Raw genomic sequence first — 22345 nt, forward strand, 5'->3', positions numbered from 1 at the left:
GGTCTAGAAACCCCAGTCCTGGTCCACAGCCAGGAAGGCTATAAACATTCAACATTTGTGGAGTAAGAGAATCTGAAAAGATTATCACCCAAAGACCCCTGCTACTTCACACACATTTTATCAGCCACCATTCTGGTGGGTCAAATGCAGATAAATTAGTTGCTCCTATTGACTTGAAATTTCTAGGGCAACTTGAAAGGCTGCATAAAAACATGGCTATAAAATTTAGCATACATTCACAGAGTCTGCACCAGGAAAAACCAGGTCCTCTAAAGCTGCCCGGGGTACTTAACAGGCACTTATTTATATTAATGTCAAGTGGTGGCAATAATGAACTCTAAAAACACAGAAAGCAAATTCTTAATAAAATAAGCAAAATTCTTAGAAGACATATACAAGAGTATACTGACATTGAAGTTGATAAAAAGACTCATTTTTTCAGCAGCTAAAAATGACATTTGCATACATAATTCACAGAAATAATTTCTATGAACATTTCAACATATTCTGCAAACAAATATCCTTCAGCCTTAATGGAATGTGGTCCCTTCCGTCCCTTTGATCCCAAAACCTCTGGGGAAAGCAGCGTTATGAAACTGAAATATGAAGATACAAATTTAAGTGGTATTTGATTTTGGAGGAAAATACTGAGAGACAAATTACATTAAAAGCAGCTGTACAATATGATTCAATCTTTTTTCCTTCTTCAGCAGAATACCGGGGTTATATGTAGCTTATTTACTGCAATCTCCTTGGTGCCTAGAACAGTGCCTGGCACATAGTAGGTGCTCAAACATGTTGAATATATAAAACCGACTTCGGCCTGAAGAGTTCAGTGTCTCTTTCTCACCATTCCTGTGTCACTCCTGGTTACAGAGTACTGCATAAGGCAGAACAACGGGCTGGCTGGTATCGACAGGATACTTTTGATTGTAGAAATTGCAATTTTAGGAATGTAATCATAATTATATAATCATTAAAGCTGATATAGTCACTGTAAATACATGATAACACAGAATAATAAAATCCTAGAATTCTGCCTCATGAGATAACATATTTGGTTTATTTTTTGTCCCAGCCTTTTTTCTGCATATAATTACTATATCAATTATCATAAATTATACATAAAATGTTTTTTTTAATTTTTTTTAATTTTTTAAAAGATTTTATTTATTTATTTGAGAGAGAGAGAGAATGAGAGACAGAGAGCATGAGAGGGAGGAGGGTCAGAGGGAGAAGCAGACTCCCCGCCAAGCAGGGAGCCTGATGCAGGACTCGATCCCAGGACTCCAGGATCACGACCTGAGCCGAAGGCAGTCGCCCAACCAACTGAGCCACCCAGGCGCCCATAAAATGCTTTTTTAAATAAAAGGATTATCAAGTGTTGCAGCTTATCTTCCTCAATTATAAAATAAGCAAGTTTTCCCATATAATTAAATATATTTGAGCATATGTTTTGCTTGCTCTAAGGGACCTAATTTTATGGCTATAACAAATTATTTAAGCTAATCCTCTATTTGTGGTTCTTGCAGGTTAAGGTAAAGGGAGAAAAAAAATGGAGAAAAATCTTACTTTTTATAGAAAAGAGTGTTTTTCCTCCTTTCTGAAAAGGTGCACATTTTTTCTTTTCTGACTGTATTGCTTAGAACTTCCAGAAAGTTAAATAATAATAAAAACTACATGTTCCTGATTTTAATAGATAGCAGCTAGGTTTTCATTGCCATTTCTAATAGGTTGACACCAAAAAGTAATCACAAAGTAAATATTTAAATAATTTAAACTTGTAAGCTTGTTGTCTCTATCAATTTCATGTACAAGTTTTCTTCTTTCTCAATGATACCTTTTCAATGTTAAGATGAGATTTTAAATGCTAAAACCTACTCTTTCAATTTAATAATAAAAGCTAGCAATCAATGAAAGCAGGGCGAGCCCTAAAAGTCTATCTGTAGGCTAGCAAAAGGCACAAACAATCCTGAATCAGAAAATGAAGGCCCAAGAGGAGAGCAGAGGAAAGCCAGCAGAGTAACTTCTCCGGGGCTCTCAGGACAAAGGGAGGACCCGATGCTCAGTGCACTCTAGTGGCCAGCAAGCTAATGAGTAGAAGACCTGCTGCTTTTTGGACAATTAGGAGTCTGTCTCCTGCCACAAACAACGTCCTTCTATCACAAAGCATTGTTCTCCAGCTTCAAGAAGAAAAAAAAAAAAGGAAAAAAAATCCTGTCCTCCTTTGCCCTTTTCATCAAAAATGAGTTTTCATATTTATTCTAACACACAGTAAAGACAAAGACAATACTAAACGAATTGAGAAGAGAGAAAGTCTGAGTAGTAAGAGAATTCCAGGGGCAAAATAAAATTGGGAAAGAAAATTTAAAATAGTTAAACATTTCATAAAATCCAACTCTCAAGGCCAATTCTCATGCTGTCCAGGGTACACAGCAAAAGGTGCTCTCAACAGGGGCTTTTTTGTTAACAGTTTCAAGGAAGGAGATTTGGCAAGAGAAACCCCTCTGCATTATAAGTGACAGAATAAAGGGGAGACAGAGGGGAAGAGGATCATATTATAGCCAATCCTGTTCTTAATTTCAAATTTAAGATGTGGAAAATGATGTATGATATATATCTACTTAAAAAAAAAAGACCCTGATTTTATTCCACAAGGCATTTTTACAAACAATCTAGAAGAATAAATGGGGATATTGAATAGAGAACTGTTGACAACTATAAAGAAAAGAACCTGACTGACAAATCTGGGCTGTACCAGAAGCTGGTCCCACCTGCCTGCCTTGTGGGTTAGAGTCTGGGGTTTGGAGGTAGACTCTTTCCACACCGGCTCTATCTAGTACTGTGTGTGGTTAGGCTGGACACCAACCTCTCTGAGTTGTAGAGTGTAGCCAACCAGGGTTCCTACCGTCACAGTGTTGTTAAGAACAACGAGAGAGATGGCCCATTTGAGCCCATATAACAAGGGCTCAGTGTCAGTTGCATTTATGATGATGAATCAACCCTAGATCCACCGTATCCAACTGTTGTAGTAATGACTCTGGCAAAGGAACGAAGACTGCATTGGCAAAATCTACTGGCCATTCTCAATCGGATGGGGCTATTAATAAAGCTCGATGACCAGGGTTCCTAAATGTTGTCACCTTATAACAAAGCTCTCGTGATAACAGAAAACTGTAAGAGACCATGTATCGACACCGCAGAGTTGTGACTACTGTTCTTGTGGTCAGAATTGGTTGTCAGACAAGATCCTAATAGTCACCTGGTCTAATGGTTGACAGATTTGGTTTTAGCTGTAGAAACCGTATGTATGTATGTATGTATGTATGTATCTATAAATAAATAAATAGCTCAAAAAAGAAAGACTGGCATGTTCCAGTGCCAAGCCTGTATTTTTTTAATACAGTTCCAAGTCAACTCCCCATCTGGCCTGAATGCCGCAGATATTCATCCACCTTCTAAAGAAAGAGGATTCTCTTCCAGTCTGGAACATTCTTTATCATGACTTGGAACAAAAAGAAAGTACCCATTCTCAGTACAGCGGTGCAAATGTAATTACTTCTATTTTCATTAAAAAAATTTTTTTTGACATTCTTTCCTGCTTTGTTGAAGATTAGTTGACCATAGAATTGAAGGTCCATTCACAAAAAAAAAATTTTTTTGAAACAGGAAATGAAAGTCGCTTTTTTTTTTTTTAGGGGGTTGTCACTCTTAATAAAGGTAAAATAAGAAAGTTAACTTACAATCACTTCCCTAAAGGATTCCTGGTCACTGATTGTCTTGTCTTCTATACATCCAGACTGACTCAAATAGTGATAGTTTTCTGGCACAGATAAATAAAATTCTTCTGCAAAAAGACAAAGAAAATCATAAAATCAGTATTTGGCCAGGTAAGACAGAATCCAAAAGAGTTCTCACTTTGTAACTTTAAAAAAATAAAGTATATAAATAATTCTATGCTAATTGTCTCCTATTAATATAAAAAAAAGATTCTCTCTTAATCATCATTTAGAGAAAATAAAAAGGATTTAATTAGGGCTCAGTAGGTTAAGCCTCCAACTCTTGATTATGCTAAAAAAAAAAAAGCTCAATAAATAAAAATAAAAATAAAGGATTTAATTAAATGAGATGGCATGATAGAAAATGTTCTTGAAAAACTGATAAGGATCCTGTTTTATTTTCCCTTAAAAATCAAATGTTTAGAAATTAGCTTTATTTGGGTATGGTTTAAAAGTAAACCAGTTACAATATGCATCATACATTTTTTTTCATAAATAGCCTATAAATTAGAAAAGTACCAAGATCCCCAAAACAAAAAATTTAACATTTCTCTATTGATGATCTTCCTTCTACATTAGTTGGCTCTAAAATGGACTCAACATCTTTCAGTATTCTCATACATTTCGTTTCAATTGATGGAATACCAACAAAACCCAAACAGATATCTTACTGATGGCTTTTCAAGGGAAAACCAGTTGCCAATCCATATACTTCTGTGCCGGTGTCCCATTCACTCACCTCTCTGTTCATGTTGTAGCCCTGCCAGCAGTGCATAGAATATGTGATAATTCCTTTCCCCGGGGTTTTGCCTTACTACTCGGTTCTGTGGGGATAAATCAGATTTCATCTGAGATGTTTCCTCCATTTAATTAACACAAACCAACAATTTCCGAAAATAATTATTACTGAAAAAATGTGAATTAAATCATGTTTACTTACTTTTTCTAATAAATCTTCATGTGAAAAGCAATGGCCAGTCAAGGAACAAAACCAGGATATGACATGCTCAATTAGGCTTTAATTTTCTATTCTTTGTCACCCAAATAATTGCAAATCCCTGTTCCTTTGACATTGTGACTTCCAGTGCCAAGAGATGAGCCAACAAAGCATAGACTAGTTCATCTAAATCCAATTTCAGACAGGACACATGGTGTCCTAGGAGGTGCCAAACTATTTGACAAAATTGATCTCAAACAACAAACACTTGATGCTTGATGATGAATCCAATTTTCCAGATTACGAACATGACAGCAGAATTTTCCAAAAGGAAAACGGTTATCTCCCAGGATAGTTAATAGGTCAAACATAGTAATATTAAGCAATAACCGAAATGTTTCACATTACCTGTCCTTACGATAACCAAGAGCAGATTGTACTTAGAGAGTCAAATACTAAAGACAAGACCGAAATGAAACAGGATACAATCTACAATTCTCCCGCCCTGAATATTTCCCTTCTGGCAGATGTGCAGCTGAATGAACTTCCCAAAGCGACTGGAGTTGTTGTTGTACACGGTCTTGGCATTGCCGAAAGCTTCCATGATGGGGCTGTGGAAGACATGAGGACAACCTCCAGTTATAAAATACCCAAGTCATGAGATGTCAATTTCAGCAGGGGAGATATATCAATAACATTGTAATCACTATGTAGGGTGACAGATGGTCACTAGACTTATTGTGGGGGTCATTTCATAATGTGCAAAAATAGCTCATCCCTATGATGTATACCTGGAGCTAATAGGATACCGTATGTTATTATACTTCAATAAAAAAATTAATAAAAAAAAAAGTGAGGACAGCAGCGAGTGTTAATTAGGGGAGATCTAAAATCAGCAAGAGCGTTCCTCACAAATGTCAAAATATGTAATTGCAAGAAAAATCTGAAATCAAAAGGACCTATGGTGACTATGTTTGTTTACAGAAGGGCCACACTTCCAAAGCGCTGGCTGAAATGGGTTTATAATGCACATCCACTTCGAATGAGAGCTCCTAGGGCTCGGTGGGCAGGCACAGGACGCTGCAGAGTTCAGGCGACCACAGTGGCTTGTCCTTGTGCAAATTAGCCTGGGCTTATATACACAAGCCAGGGATTGCACAGAAAAAGACCCCACTTAAATTTCAGCAACTGAAAAAGTCCCAGTCCTGGGAATTTCACCCATTTGTTGTCTAGGGCAACTCATTTATAAGTAATTTCTTTGGGTCTTCCCCAACTGTAAGACGGGGTCAGACAAATCAGGGGGTGGCGAAGTTTTCTGTAAAGAACCAGATAATGGAGATTTTAGGCTTTGTGGACCATGTGTTCTCGGTTACAACCCACTCGGCTCTGCCACTGTAGCTTAAAAGCAGCTGTAAACAATATATAAACAAATGAGTGTGTCTGTGTTCCAATAAAACTTTATTTACAAAAACAGGCTGCAGAAAGATGACAAAGTTCTGCAGATGGATGGTTTGCAATGGTGGCACAACAGTGTGAATGTGCTTAATGACACTAAGGTATACACTGAAAAAAATGTTTAAAATTATAAATTTTATGTTATATATATTTCATGACCATTGAAAGAAGTGTATGAATGCTAAAACAAAACCAGGCTACAGGTTATAGGCATCTGGCTGTAGTTTGCTGACTTCTAGACTAAATTCTAAATAACAAGATCTATAAGGTCTTCACTGGTTCTAAAATCTTATAAGGCACAAATCCGACATCGGGCCAATACATATTCAAATTAAGAATTCAGATGCTACCTCACCACACAGCCCTCTTTCAAAGTTCTGAGGCTCACTGCCGTCAGATGTACCACTGATCTTCTGCCACGTGAGAGGCTTTAAAAAAAATGCCATCTTGCCAACATGGTGCCTCCAAAGGGCTGGAAGACCAGCAGAGGCTCCCTCATCTCTGTGCTAAGGTCTCTGTTACACAGTGGCCAGAGGCTGAAATTTCTGCTCATAACAAGGCCTCCGAAAAGTGAGTCAAGGGCTCGCTAGTTAGAGGAGGCTGCAGAATATTCCTCAGAATCACTCACTCACCAATTCAAACCTGACGCAGTAGGGGCCTAGGGTGGGGGGTGGGGTGGGGATCAGGGATGGTCGCTCAGGTTGTTAGAAATTGCTGTGTCCATGTTGGGACTTTTCCTTTGAGGAATTGTAGAAAGAGAAAATAGACCAACTAATTATAACTCGTCCTTAAACGAGCCACCCAGGGAGGACAGTGAATCCTATTCATCGGAAATAAGGAGCATGACAAAGAAATACCTGCTTTCAAGAATAGCTTGTTCAACACAGGATGTCTTCTCCTTTAAGGACAATTCCAAAGACTGTTGACTGATGACTGATAAAAACTTGAGGATCAATTTGGTGCTTTCGGTTTTACCTGCCCCACTTTCACCACTGAAAAACAAAATGCGCAAGCTTGTTCAAATTAGAAAAAGAAAAGAAAAAGAAAAAAAAAGAAAAGAGACCCAGTTTGACCAACATCACTCCATTTGAAAGGTGGGAAAACAGAGGTCGAAATGCCTGTCCCGCGGGTCAAGTTAAAGGGCAGTAAAAGCAAGTTCTCTTTCTGGCCACACCCTTTCTGCTATTATGAAAGCCTCTCGGACGTCAGAGGTCAACAGAATCACCTTCACTAAGTTGAGAGGATGGACGTGCCTTCCATGCGAGGGAAGCCTGGCACAGGCAGGGATCTTTGTTTTGTTCCCTTGAGTATCCAGACATCTCCACAGGGCCCGGCTGCTGAGAAGCACTTGGTAAATACTTGTTAAAGGAACGAACACACTAACAGCATCGTTCTGGGAAACGGAAAGCAGGCCAATAGGCTTAAAAATGCAATTAATCGGGGCGCCTGGGTGGCTCAGTCGTTAAGCGTCTGCCTTCGGCTCAGGTCACGATCCCAGTGTCCTGGGATCGAGCCCCGCATCGGGCTCCCCGCTCGGCGGGAGGCCTGCTTCTCTCTCTCCTACTTACCCTGCTTGTGTTCTCTCCCTGTCAAATAAATAAATAAAATCTTAAAAAAAAAAAAAAATGCAATTATTCGTAAATATGATTGAGGGGACAAGGGAATGACCCCACAGGTCCTCGACCCACCACACGGAAACATTTTATTCCATACTAATCCTCGGAGGGAGGCAGCAGCTAAGCCTCCATGTCCAGAACGTAACACCAGGTCTGACATCCTGCAGAGACCATGCTTCAGTGACAGTTGAGGGAAAGTGAACAAAGCCGTGCAGGGGGAGGGGAGGCCAGTGAGAGAAGTAAACCAGGTTCAAGTCTCACCTGAACAGACTGGCAAACATGAGCCACAAAAAGAGAAAGGAAAGGATTCGGGCACAAGAGCCAGATGAGCTTGGGAAGACCACTAGGGGGCGGGATTCCGGCTAGGCCAGCGGCACTGAGATCACAGGTGGTGGAGAAGGAAAGCGGAGAGGACTGGGTTTGATGGCTCAGAGGCAACCGCAGGAGACAGAAGGCGAAGACTGAGCTCATCAAGGTGGCCTGGGAAGAACATGGCTCTGGAGGTCATGCTCTGGAAGGAGCACGGGGGCCCCAGGAGAGCAGGTATTGTCTGGTGCTGGACGTGGACAAGAAGGCACGGAGGTCACAGATTTGGAAAGAGAAACTCAATTTTGTGTAAGATACCATTCTCCGTATCGTGGGGAGAACGGAAGTAGTAAAAGGCAGGGAACTTAAAAGAGAAGTAAACTAAAGCTGCAGTGACAGGGGCACCTGGGTGGCTCAGTCAGTTAAGAGCTGACTCTTGATTTTGGCTCAGGTCATAATCTCAAGGTCATGAGATGGAGCCTCCATACTCAGTGTGGAGTCTGCCTGAGATTCTCTCTCTCTTTCTCCCTCTGCCCCTACCCCTGCTCACCCACGCACACTCTAAATAAGTCTTAAAAAAAAAAAAAAAAAAGGTGTAAGTAACAGAACAGCAATGCCAATGATAAATCAAGGTAGCACCTTAATAATTGCTAAATGGGCAAGATACACAGATGAGCTTCACTTAGTCCTAAAAAAGCTGCCCTTGGTGAAGGTCACGATCTGGGAAGTTATGAAAGAGGAATTTTGCTGAAAACCTGGTAAATGATTAACCACATGTAACAAAGGAGAGGAAAGGGCTGAGAGATGACACCGGCCCTGTCTGGCTGGGCGCTGCAGGCCCACGGGGAATCTACACCAGGCTAGGCTAATCTCAGTCATTCCATTCCCTCTGAAAGTGACAGGGTTGGCCATGGGAAGGTGTGAGGACTGCAGCCCAAGAGACTCCACGTCAAGCAAGCTCAGGACTCCTGGGGAGCTTTGCGCGCATACAAGAGACACCAGGCAGAAACGTACCCCTTGTTGCAGACAACCAATCCCTGGGAATCCACACCTATCTTGAGATAATAAAGCAAAAGCCAAGAAAATCAGAGAAGGCCTAGAGGAGTGGCTGAATTCACAGACCTGAAACCGCTCTGCCCTGTGTTATCGGAGTTAGAACAACTTCGGTTGGTTTTCTGTTGTCAGCAACCAGAATCTTCCTAGTACAGAGTTTAGCACACGTATTCATCTCCCTCACATCACTGGCACCCAGGGGGCATTCAGCAAGGATGCAGTGAATGAGTAACATAAACTAAGAAAAAACTGCAGGAAGAGATTTAGATAACTTTTTTTTTTTTAAGATTTCATTTATTTATTTGATAGAGAGAGAGAGAGAGAGAGAGAAAGAACAAGCAGGGGAGAGGGGTAGAGGGAGAAGCAGGCTCCCCACCAAGCAGGGAGCCAGATGCAGGACCTGATCCCAGGACCCTGGGATCATGACCTGAGCTGAAGGCAGATGCTTAATCGACTGAGCCACCCAGGTACTCCAATTCTTGATATTTAAAAAAGTACATACATCTAGCCAGTTGTTGTTGATTCAATTATGGTAAAACAAACAGAACTTAAAGGGCTAAATTCTCTAGTTAAAAAACATGTGAAGCAGAAATAAGGTTACATGTTTCCCAAACCCACTTCTTTATCCTCCAGCACAAGGAAGTGGAAAACGTGTCAACCTCTCTGACAGCAATCAGTGGATAACAGGGACCGAACGTGGCCCATTTGAACAGAAGGGCAGTTGAACTACGGAGCATGAGATATAGGCTACTTGTATGTCTGGTGGGTGAAAAACTGCCTTCTTCATGGTAATCTGGGCTCGAAATCCAAGCCTGCCACCTGGGCGCCCTCTGGGCTGGCACAGCTCTATAAACAAAATGACATGTGGAATAAAGTCAAGTCTCTCACCTTCTCCTGTGGGGCTGCAAAATAAGCAAAAAGTAAAGCATTCCTGTGTTATGCCCCTGAGATTTTGGGGGGCTGTTTGTTACAGCAATTAGCCCACCTTAATAAATAGAACATGGCAAAGACACGATCGCAGAGCATATACTGTTCAAACTCCAAACCAGCAAGACTTGGTCAAGGAGAAGAAAATCTGGGACTCTCACTGCCATTAGCTGGCCATGGATATCGATCTACAGCGATCTGCAGCCATTTTTTCTCACTGTATCTATCATACTGTCTTCAAGCATCTTTTTTTTTTTTTTTTGAAGATTTTATTTATTTGACAGAGAAAGAGAGCAAAAGCAGGGGGAGTGGCAGAGCGAGCAGGAGAAGCAGACTCTCCGCTGAGCATCAGGGAGCCGCACCCCGCACCATGAGATCATGACCAGAGCCGAAGGCAGACACTTAACTTAGCGAGCCACCCAGGCACCCCTATTTAATGCTTGTTTTTAAAAATTTCTACAACTCAAAAATAGAATTGGTTTGCTGTTTACTATGAGATTATGGGTTACTTTTGACATGCTGTTATAGTTTATCTTTGATTTTTAAACCAACAAAGGAAGTACCAAGCTCAAATCCATGATCAACTTAAATTGATATTTCACTGTATTATATTTGTCTAGTTGATTCCTGTCTTCATTGTTGGTTACTTTTTTTTAAAGATTTTATTTATTTATTTGAGAGAGAGAGAGAGTTAGCGAGAGAGACAAGGGGGAGAGGGAGAAGCAGACTCCCTGCTGAGCAGGGAGCCCAATGCGGGGCTCGATCCCTGGGATCATGACCTGAAACAAAGGTGGACGCTTAACCGACTGAGCCACCCAGGGGCCCCAAGCACAGTGTTTAAGTACATCTTTTTTGGATACAGAATTAAAACTTGAAACCAAAACAAAACACAGACACTCTGCAACAGTTCTCAAACTTGGCTGCACATCAGAATCACCTAATATGTTTCTAATCCGAACCTATAGGGGTAGAACTTCCTCGTCAGTATTTTTAAAAATTGTCCAGAGGATTCCACTATGAAGCCAGGTTTGGGAAGCACTACTCTTGAAAGCAGTTTCCACACAATTCAGATAGGACTGCTCCAAAGAGTAAGAAGTGGTGACTATCATGGGGCCGTGGAAGTATTACATGAACAAGGCAAAGGATAATTAAATAACTCACACATTGTTAAAACCCAGAAATATGCCGGATGTCAAGGTAACAGGACTCTGCAGGCCATACACTTTTACGTAACCCTCCTCTTCCTCCCTTCCCCCTCCTCCTCCCACTCCTGCCTGGGACTTCAACTTTCATGTTCCCCATGAAAACAATTTACTGAAGGTCAAACCAATGTAATCTTCGAAGCAATGGAGAAAGAGCATCTCTGCAGATAGCCCTTCCCTCCTTAAACATCTGTGAGCCTACTATGTGTCAGGCTGCACTAAGGGCTGTTAAAGCATTGATGTATAAAATGGGACGGTCAGTCTGTCTATGATCTAGAAGCACAAAGATCTCAAAGAGTCACAGGTATCCTAGGGGATAAGAGAACTCATGATTTAGACGGAGGGTAAAGGTTCAGTAAAGACCTTTTTGTGGGGAGGGGATGGGAGGGGCTGACATTTAGACCAAAGCGTGAAAACATGCACAGGAGTTAACTGGGTGAAAACTGAAGGGAGAGGGGGTAGAGTCAGCAGGGGGACACTGCTCCATGCCTTGGAGGAAGGAAAAGCAGCTTGCATGGCTGAAGTCCAGGGAAATGCAGGGATGATGCTGGGGTCCCAATGAGAGGCCACTAGTTCTCTAGTTAAGTATGGGACTAGTTCTTTCATTTATTTATAAGATTTATTATTCACTTGAGAGAGAAAGAGAGTGCACGTGCAAGAGAGCAAGTGCATGAGTGGGAGGGGCAGAGGGAGAGGAGGAGAGAATCCCAAGCTGACTTCACGCTGAGCGCAGGGCTCTATCTCACAAGCCTGAGATCATGACCCTGAGATCATGACTGACTGAACCACCCAGGCGCTCAGGAACTAGTTAAACAGGGGAGTGGGGTGGCGAGGAAGATCATGAGTCATAACCCCTGACATTTTCAAGTTACCCATCACTATAATGACAGATGTAACGTATGATATACATGTCACAGGTGTGTGATATTGTGATTATGTATAATAAGAAGTATATATTGAGTCTTCATCTTCCTTTCTGACACAGAGCTCCTAACACCCTCATTACTTCCTAAATGATGATAGCGATAAGGACATCATTTGTTATGTTAATGAGGTGACTTTTGGAAAGCTCCTGTTGGCGGCTGCTTGCCAGGGGAACCAACCACAGAATTAGAAGGTTGGGACTTTCAATTCCTTCCCCGCCACACTGACCTTTGGGGAGGGGAAAGGGGCTGGAAATTGAATTCAATACCAAGAGTCAATGATTCAATCAATCATGCCTATGTAATGAAGCCCACATAGAATTCCAAAAGGACGGGGGTGGGAGGTGCCGCTGAGAAAGCTTCCGGGTTGGTGAACACATGGAGGGAAGCTGAGGGCCCTTTCCCTATATCTTGCCCTATACATCTCTCCCAGCTCTTCCTGAGTTATATCCTTTTATAATAAACCTGTAATCTGTAAGTAAACTGGTTTCCTGAGTTCTGTGAGCCATTCTAGCAAATTCATCGAAGTGTGTGTGTGGAGCGGGTCAGCTGGAACCTCCAATCTATGGCCCATCCATCAGAAGCACAGGTAACAACTTGGACTTGTGATTGGTGTCTGAAGTTGGGGGGGGGGGTTGGGGGGGACGTGGCGGGGGCAGTCTTGTAGGACAGAGCCCTTCACCTGTGGGATCTGATATCATGTCTGGGCAGGGAGTGTCAGAGTTGCTACCTGCTTGGTAATATGGAGACTATGACGGAGCCCGTACATTAGAGCGCAATGATCTATGTAACTACGTGCATACGTCCTTGCTAATCCTCATCACGGAACTATATAAAGCCAAATTTAAGACGAAACAAAAATAGAACACCCCCCAAATCCAAATGAACAGGGCTAATTTTAACCCACTGGTTAATGTCATTTTGCTCAAGCTGCAGAGCTGTTTGTACTGGGATGGGCTCACTCCTTGTGTGCGGAGCCTGGAGCCTGTCCTACCACGGGCAGTGTGCTGACTCATTGAATCCACCGCATTCCTTTCTTCTCGCCGCCCTAACACAGTAACTCACACGGCAATTACGATGTTATTCTACCTTCACTTACAGCAAACACATCCCTTACATATCCAGTCCTACATTTTTCTCATTAGCCCATGGCAATTAGAGTCCTAACCCTTGGCGCCAACATGATTGCAAACACAAACATGGGCTGCAGAGAACACATGTTCTTCTAGATGAACCCAAATGAGCTTATACTGTTAAAACAAAACAAAACAAACAAAACTATGAAAATGAAAAGGAGAAAGGAAAATAACCCAAAGCACTGACAGGGGGCCTCCTCATAGGCCATATTAAAAGTTTTGAGATGTGTTCGTAGGCAGAATCAAAGTCACGAGGCCGTTTTTAAGCAGGAAACTGTCATAATCAGGTTCAAGTTTTTAAAGAATCACTCTGTGTGGAGTACGGAATGGAGTGAATGCATGGAAGGAGGCAAGACAGGAGGTGGGGAGACAGAGGTGAGGGTAGAAGGGTAGTGGGGGGGCAGCAGTGACATGAAGTGAGAGGCCTCGGGAAAGATGGAGGGGGTACAGCTGATGGCCCTGGTCAGGACCTGGTCAAGAGGGTGGTAAGCAACAGGGAGGTGAAGGGAAGGGACTCCTGCAAACCCAGGGAGCTTGCTAGCGGGTTGATCCGAGCATCGCAACACAGGTGTAAACGTCTGTCACAACCCATCGAGCCGTCTACATAAGGTCAATACGCTTTACTGTGTGGACTTCTATCTTCCTGGGGGCCAGGGGGCGGCATATAGAGGAAAAGGACTTCTAGTTCCAAGAAGGACTTCTTGATCTCAGGCTTGCGAGCTGGTGGGATAGAGAGTCCACTTGCCGAGAATGAGAACATGAAAGGAGGAATACACTTCTGGGAGAAACTGAGCATGAATCTAGGACATGCCACCCTTGAGATGCCCAGGAGACATCTCAGTGATGGTAGCTCAGGGCATTTGGACACATGTCTGGAACTCGGAGGAGAAACCGGCCGGGCGGGGTTTGGGAAGGGGCGCGGGGGGAGGCATCTTAGACCAGGGAGTTCTGCAGACCTGAGAGGGAAAGGTTGGGTGGAAGATGAGCAGGTGGAGGACGAGTGAGGAGCGCCCGGAGAACCAGGAAGAGACCCAGTGTGATGGTGCACCGTGGAGAGAGGAGGGACTACCTTCCATTTCCTAATGACCCTTGTTTTTCCAAATATCTATGTTTTGGCAAATGCTTCTGTGCCCTTCCTCCCCTCTACGCCAGCCATATTCCTCCACATTCTTTGACTCATAATCGCACATCACTTCCTCTATGAAGTATTGTCTGAATTCCTTCCTGAGGATCTACCACCACCTTCTCTGAGCAACCATGGACATATTTCCGTTATAGCATTTGGCAGGTTGTACTGAAATTAGTTACATCAGTTTCTTCCCATCAGAGAAGAAGTTCCTAAAGGCAGTGATTGGATATTATTATTAATTTTTAATTGCCAAAGTCTAGCACAGTAACCTGCCATATTACGTGAACAAGAGGCCTGCTTCGAGTCCTATTCAGCTTGGTGCCTTTCTAACCCTGGACACAAGTTTTGTTCACTGTTCCAATTCGACCATTTATAAATATATTCCTAGAAATACAAGACTGAACATCTAATTATCCATTAGGTGGATAATCGATCCTGTTTTGGAAAACCAAAACACGCCAGGCAAAGCAAAGGTCCCCAGTCCACAGCCGCTCTGTATATCTATGCTGGGACGCACAGCTGTTGAATGTTGGCCCCCTCCCAGACACTGTCCTGGGCAATGAGCTTCACAGTGAATTAGCCACAGGCCTTCCCTACCCTACAGATCTCAGAAGGTCACATACACCCACAGACCGTAATAAACTAAACCCCACTTGCCCAATCAACGTATGAGAAACCCAAGTCAATGTAAAATGGACCAGATCAACCAAGATCAAATGCTGATCTTGCCAGTTAGATGAAAGAAAAATTCAAGTTTTAAACATGTTTTAAAAACCATAATAGCGTAAACATTTGCTTAAATGTGCACCAACAGGTAAAACGAGAGATTGGGGGAGCTGACAAACTTGAAAGTGAGACCAACACAAGAGGCTCAGATTAGGAGCCTAGAGACTTGGCATTGCCACCAAATAGCTGGACCTCCCTTGAAGGGAGGGGAAAAAACTGATCTCTCAAGTCCTCTCTAATTCCAAACAGGCCTATTTTCTGGTTTTAAAGGTATTTGCATGAGAAAATGTTTTCAAAGTAGTAAAACACATTGTATCCACCAGGGGGCAGATTATGCCCGAGGAAATCCACATAGGGCTACAGTAACCTACAAGTTTTATTTTTAGACTCAATTTTCTCTAAATTCCCACAGCCCCAATCCCCACTAAAACAAAAACCAAAACCAAAAATACTGCCAGAGAGATCTATTAAACAAGACACATTTTAATGAGAACTCTATTCTTAAAGACTCCATTTCCTGAGTTAATTTAGATAAATACAGTTACTCCCTTCACATGGGCATCACACAATGGGAGATTTCTATTTGGGATCCACTCTCCCTCCACCTCCCACCTTATTTTTAAATACCGCAGTCTTTGGCATGAAAATGCCAACCCATTTCCGTTTTATTACACATACACACACACATATGCACAATGACCTCGTTTGATTTTCCTCTTTCTTCCTAAGCTACTCTGTCTGGCAAGTGATATATGAGTCATCCTCTCATTTTTCCCATTGAAAGTAAGAAACACAAGCAATTATCAATGGCAAATATTTAGGTACCTAAGTGTGGAATACAATCTGACCTTAAAATTAAGTTTTCTTTCTTCCTGTTAATCGTATTAAATTATATTCTGTATGCTGAAATGGGGATCTTATATTCTAACTTCTGAGCTTTGGTGAAGTTCCCTACAAGAGCCTACAAACAGTGCTTCCAGACATAAGGCAAGTTTCTTGATTAGAAATGGGACCCTTGGAAGCCCCCCACCTTTTAAATATATTAAATAGCTTCATTTTGATGAACTACAAGTCATAATGACTCATTTACTTAACTAAATAAATGGATAGCCTCTCTCTCCAAGTTATTTCCACAGCCCAGGACATTAGCACCATAAAAGTGATTAAGAAAAGAGCTTTTATCTGCCCAGATGCTTGCCTCCCCTTAAGGGGCAGAGAGAGAGGTAGAATGAGAAAGGCAAAGTTCTGCTATTCTATTCATGTAATTCTGATTTGTTGTAAAAGCAAGGACCCATGCATTAGCGTAATGGGCAAAAACTGTCGGTAAGAAGAATATAACCCCTAAAGCAGTTTTCCGTGTGTGGCGCCGACAGATACTACTGAGCAGCCACATACATCAAAGGGCTGTTGGAAGGCTGATACCTGAATGAGGTGATGCCTGAAAAGTTCCTGGCACAGTGTCCAAGACACAGTAACCCTTCAGAAACCATTAGCGTCCTCATCTTTGAACAGGTGCCACATGGGACCCTTTATCTCCCAATTGTCCTCAGCTGGCGGGGGCTGCTTCCCTTCCCTGGGGTTTCAGTGAGGGACATCCTCTGGCATGTCTGCCCATACCTACACCCCACCTTTCCTCCCCCAGGAGCTGGGGTGGCTTCCCTGACAAGTGAACTGGGGGGAAGGACTGGTCTGCTCCTCACCGGCTGGGAACTGGTTTCCCACAGTGATCGTGGCCACCACTCACCTGCCTGCATCCGGATCAGGTACTTTGGTCTAATTTGGGCCTTCGATGTTAGCCAGCCCGATTGGCTTCAAGTCTAAAGCTAACATATGGCTCTCCATCTGTCTTACTTCCATTGAATCAGAAATCCGGAGGGGTTCAAGAGGGTCTTATTTATCATCTCACCTAAATCCAAAGTGCCTTGTCCTTTCCTCTTGAAATAATGTAATTATTTTGCCACAAGTTGGGACTAGAAAGTCACCTACAACAGAAGTCCAAATCTTTCCCACCAGCCGTTGTGGTACACTCCAGACTTTCAGTGACAGGCGGGCCCCATGAGTGCAGGCCTGGGAGCGGGAATGAGCAGTGCCTGGGTAGTCCATGGAAACTTCACGGAAAGTGAGGCTCAGCACATCTACTCTGGGTCCTATCCACGGGCGCTCTGAACATCACTACAACACGATTCTGGGATAAAGAACTAATAAGAAGATCCAATCAGATATCACTAGAATGTAAGTGATGAGGCCAATTTGAATTAGTTAATAAAAGAATTTTTTTTTTTTTTTTTAAGAGAGAGAGCATGAGCTGGGGGTGAAGCAGTTAGGAGGCAAGAATCTCACACAGACTCTGCACTGAGCATGGGGCCTGACACGGGGCTCGATCTCACAACCCTGAGGTCATGACCTGAGCCAACATCAAGAGTCAGATACTTCACTGACTGAGCCACCCAGGTGCCCCATAAAAGAAATATTTTTAAAGAAATATACTCCATTGCTTTTTTAGACAGTTCCTAGTGATAGGTTTCGATAGTGGGTCTTCTGGTAGTTTATTTTTTTTAATTTGTTTATTTGAGAGAGAGAACGAGAGTACACACACAAGCAGGGGGAGGAGCAGAGGGAGAGAATCCCAAGCAGACTCCCCGCTGAGCATGGAGCCTGACACGGGGCTCGATCCCACGACCCTGAGATCATGACCTGACCTGAAATCAAGAGTCGGACGCTTAATGCTTAACCAACTTGAGCCACCCAGGTGCCCCTTCTGCTAGTTTAATAAAATTCAAAATCATGGTGGCGCCTGGGTGGCTCAGTCGTTAAGCGTCTGCCTTCGGCTCAGGTCATGATCCCGGCGTCCTGAGATCGAGCCCCGCATTGGGCTCCCTGCTCCGCGGGAGGCCTGCTTCTCCCTCTGCTGCTCCCCTTGCTTGTGTTCCCTCTCTCCCTGCCTCTCTGTCAAATAAATAAATAAAATCTTAAAAAAAAAAATTCAAAATCACTAAAATGCTTAAATTTGGGAAATCCTATGTAATCTTACTGAATTAGAGAAAAAAGATCTCTTGCTCAAATATACAAGCCTTCTCACTCTAGAATATATATAACATTTTAAATTTGAAAGAACTACACATTTTCTTGGAATAAACCAAAGAATAATTAAGGCAAATTTAAAAAAAAAAAAAGAAAAGAAAAATGGAAGAATTATTCTGAGGCCAAGAGCCAACAAATGTGGTACCTCTTGCTTTTTTCTAAGTGAGTTTGGCTCTTTTGAAAGCTGTATTTATCAAGCTATTTGAAATAGAAAACTCCGCCTGAGAAATTCGGGTACTTAGGAAGAATTTTTCTCATTAAGCTCCTAAGCAGGTTTTGGGTGCTGGGGGCTGGCTGGGTTGAGCGGCCAGTGGTGGGCTCCTGACACCAGCTTCCCTCCCGAGCGGCCTCCTGGCCAGCCGTCCGCCAGCCTCACGGCTGGCCGGTTACCTGATGAGGACACACTGGTCATCGTGGCGTTTCCACAGGCATCGGTAGCACTCGTTGGCGACGGCGAAGACGTGGGGGGGGAGCTCGCCCAGGTGGCACTTGCTGTAGCGCTCCATGGTGGCCCGCTCATACAGCCCGGCGATGGTCCTGTAGGGGTTCACTGAGGCAATGATGGAGCCGATGTAGGTCTGCAAGCACACGGGGCGGGGAGACAGAAGGACGCCAGGTTATACACAGCACTGGTGGGCGGGGGGGGGGGGGGGTGCAGGACGAGGGCGCGTCGCCTCCGCTCACGCTGGGACAGAGACAGAAGAGGCTGGATACGCTTCATGCTGTTCCATGCTCCGAAGGCTGGGGGCCGGCCACACGTCCCCACGGCCCCACCTGTCTCGGACTTGAACAGAATCCACCTGAGTGTGCTTGAAGAGGACTGATGGGGCTCCCCTCTGCATACGTTTTTCCTACACCTTTTTGGTACAAAATCTTGTCATTCTGTACAAACGGAACCATTTCAAAGAGGACTTGCAGTGACAGGTAAACCACAGAAAGATGGGGAAGCAGCCCAAGCCCAAATCCCTGTTCCCGGTGACCTCCTCATCCCATCCCAGGGACAGAGGACTGTCCACTCCCCATCTCCTTCCTCATCAGGTAGCTCTCAGGAATCAGGGATTAAAGAAAGAACTAGAGCGACACCAAGGGGCTGGGGAAGAGGAACGGAGAGTCACTGTTTACTGGGTACGGAGCTTCTGTTCGGGATAGGAAGAAGATTCTAGAGATAGACTGTGGTTATAGTTACACAACACTGCAAATGTACTTAATGCACTGGACAGTACACTTAAAAATAGTCAAAATGGTAAATTTTATGTCATGTATCTTTAACCTTAACTTTTAAAACAGTAACAAAACCATTTTGAAAATACTGGGTGCCACAGTCTGGAACCGAGATGCCTGACCATCTTACCCTTCCGGAACAAAATCCAGGCCAGAAATTAAGCAAACTCTTCAGAGCAGCAAAGACTATAGCTATTAACGTGTAAGGCCTGCTGCTTCGTCCACATGGACCGAACTTGTTCATTTGGACTTCAGGAAAGGCTAACGGAGTTTGGTTACCAGGTTTCCAGGCTCAGACTCGATGGAAGCAGCAGAGCGGAGGGGTAGAGGCAGGCTGCGTAACTACCACCACCTTTGATGGTGCACATGCACTGTCCAGGTGCTTCATGGAGAGTTATGGGTTGCACTGGGCCCTCCAAAGTTCCTACATTGAAGCCTTAACCCCCAATATCTTGGAATGGGACCATATTTGGAGCTAAGGCCTCTAATGAGATGACTACATTAAAATGAGGCTGTTCGGGCGAGCCCCAGTCCAATCTGACTACCTTCCTTTTAGGAGGAAATGTGGACACTCAAACACCAGAGACGTGTGTGCCCCAGTAAAGACCGTCTGAGGACACAGTAAGATGGAGGCCATTTGCAAGCCAAGGATGGAGCCCACAGGAGAAGCCAACCCTCCCAACACCAAGGACCTCTAGGCTTCAGAACTGTGAGAAAATCACTGTCTGTTTAAGCCACCCAGTCAGTGATATTTTGTTATGACCTCCTGAGCTGACCCACACAGGGGCCCTGACCCCTTCACACTCACAATAACCTAAGGAGCTTCCCAATATTACTAGCCCGATTTTTCAGAGGAGGAAACAGGCATAGTGATGATGTCCTGTTCACCCACAGAGCCAGGAAGTGGTAGAGGTGAGATTTGAAGCCGAGCAACCCAGCTGCAGAGGCTTCTCCTCTTACATTCCTTGGCAAGGCACAACGATGCTGCCCAGGGAAAGGAAAAGCAAGCAACGCTAGGCAGAAAGTCCAAACATCCTGAGAACATCTGTACCACAATGTGGCAATTTGTACTCATTTATATTCATGGTGACTGCCAGGAACATCCAGCAAAGTATCATATGCTCCATGGAACGGTCTTCAAACGTAAGGAGGTTTACAATATGTTTTAGAAATATTTGAACCAAAAAGGTTAAAAACATAACAGTTATTACCATATGACCAACGATTCCTCTCCTAGATATATAACCAAAAGAATTAACAACAAGTACAGCATTATTCACACTAGCCTAAAGGTCAAGCAACCCAAATGTCAATTCCCCAATGGGCGGGTAAACAAGAGGTGGTATGCCCATACAATGGACTATTATTCGGCCCCACAAAGCAATAAAGTACTGATGCGAGCTACTGTGGGGATGAACCTTGAAAACATTACACCAAGGTAAGGAAGCCAGACGCCAAAGTTCACGTATCCAGAAAAGGTAAATCCATACAGACAGTACAAAAACCATGGTGGTAGTTACTATGGGCAGGGGGAGGAGGCAGGAATGGGGGGTGACTGCTTAGTGGATATAGGGTTTCCATTTGGGGTGATGAAAATACTTTGGAACTAGACGAGTGCTGATTGTACAACATTGTGAATGTACTAAAATACACTGAATTGCATAGTTTAACGTGGCTAATTTTCTGTTACGGTAAGTTCACCTCCATTTAAAAAAGAAAAAGATATAGTGCATTAATGGGTAAATGGTTAGGTTTTTGGAAACCTCAACTCTCCAGAAAGTCCATTTACCCCGGCCAGGGCACTGTGGGAAAGATCTGGCCATAAAGAAAGATGGAAACTGCTTTTTCCTCTGGGGAAGGAAAGCGTCCTACTTCTGAAGGACAGCAGAGAACCACCTACTTCCCTGGAAGATGCATACGTCCTCCATCAACGCTTTGCCCACAGGCTCTGGTGCCCTCCTTCACATCAACTGTTTGCAGGGGTGAAGGAGGCAGTGCTTGAGCTCTGGGTGTCTAGCCCCCTACACTACTTTGTCTAAAATATCAGACCTGTTTCTACCTTTTGGCAGCTATATGATTTTTTTTTTTAAGATTTTATTTATTTATTTGACAGAGAGAGACACAGCGAGAGAGGGAACACAAGCAGGGGGAGTGGGAGAGGGAGAAGCAGGCTTCCCGCCGAGCAGGGAGCCCGACGCGGGGCTCGATCCCAGGACCCTGGGATCATGACCCGAGATGAAGGCAGGCGCTTAACGACTGAGCCACCCAGGTGCCCCTATATGATTATTTTTTAAAGGATTTTTTTAAAGCTTATTTTTCAGTATTTTCTACACCCAACGTGGGGCTCGAATTCACGACCCTGAGATCAAGAATTGTGTGCTCTTCTGACTGAGCCAGCCAGCTGCCCCGATTATTATTTTTATTATGGAACTATCAAAACTGTTCATTTTTGTATTGAAATATGTTCTCACTTTTTTCCTACTTTGGCAGAAATCAAGACACTTAATGCCTTCCCTCTTAAAACAGCGAGGCAGGCACAATGCAATCCTCTTTCTCAGTTACAAATAAAATGTAAAAGCCACACAGTATCAAGCTGAGAATTAAATTTCCTTAATATTAGGATATTAACCCATTATTAACACATTTTAAAAAAAATGATATGCCCTGGGGCGCCTGGCTGGCTCAGTCAGTAGAACATGCATCTCCTGATCTCAGGGCTGTGAGTTCAAGTCCCACATTGGGCGTGGCGCTTACTTAAAAACAAAACAAAAACAAAAAAACAAAAAAAAATTTTTAAATGATACACCCCCAGCCCATGTGTTGAAAATTTTGCACACCTTGTCATAACATGTTT

The 22345-nt window shown here is 43.4% G+C and overlaps 1 protein-coding gene across 1 annotated transcript in view; it reads right to left on the reverse strand.

Annotated features, from left to right (window-relative positions):
* The window catches only part of MYO10 (myosin X), a 210349-nt gene that overhangs the window by 87105 nt on the left and 100899 nt on the right, over positions 1–22345 (reverse strand). Inside the window, exons 4-9 of the mRNA XM_032415456.1 lie at positions 18661–18848; positions 7029–7163; positions 5203–5327; positions 4720–4733; positions 4519–4603; positions 3744–3847 (exon numbers count right to left, since the gene is read on the reverse strand). Coding sequence (XP_032271347.1) covers positions 3744–3847; positions 4519–4603; positions 4720–4733; positions 5203–5327; positions 7029–7163; positions 18661–18848 — 651 coding nt within the window. The remainder of the gene's footprint in view (positions 1–3743; positions 3848–4518; positions 4604–4719; positions 4734–5202; positions 5328–7028; positions 7164–18660; positions 18849–22345) is intronic.

The sequence above is a fragment of the Phoca vitulina genome, unplaced genomic scaffold, assembly GCF_004348235.1.
Source record: "Phoca vitulina isolate PV1807 unplaced genomic scaffold, GSC_HSeal_1.0 scaffold17, whole genome shotgun sequence".
NCBI lineage: Eukaryota > Metazoa > Chordata > Mammalia > Carnivora > Phocidae > Phoca > Phoca vitulina.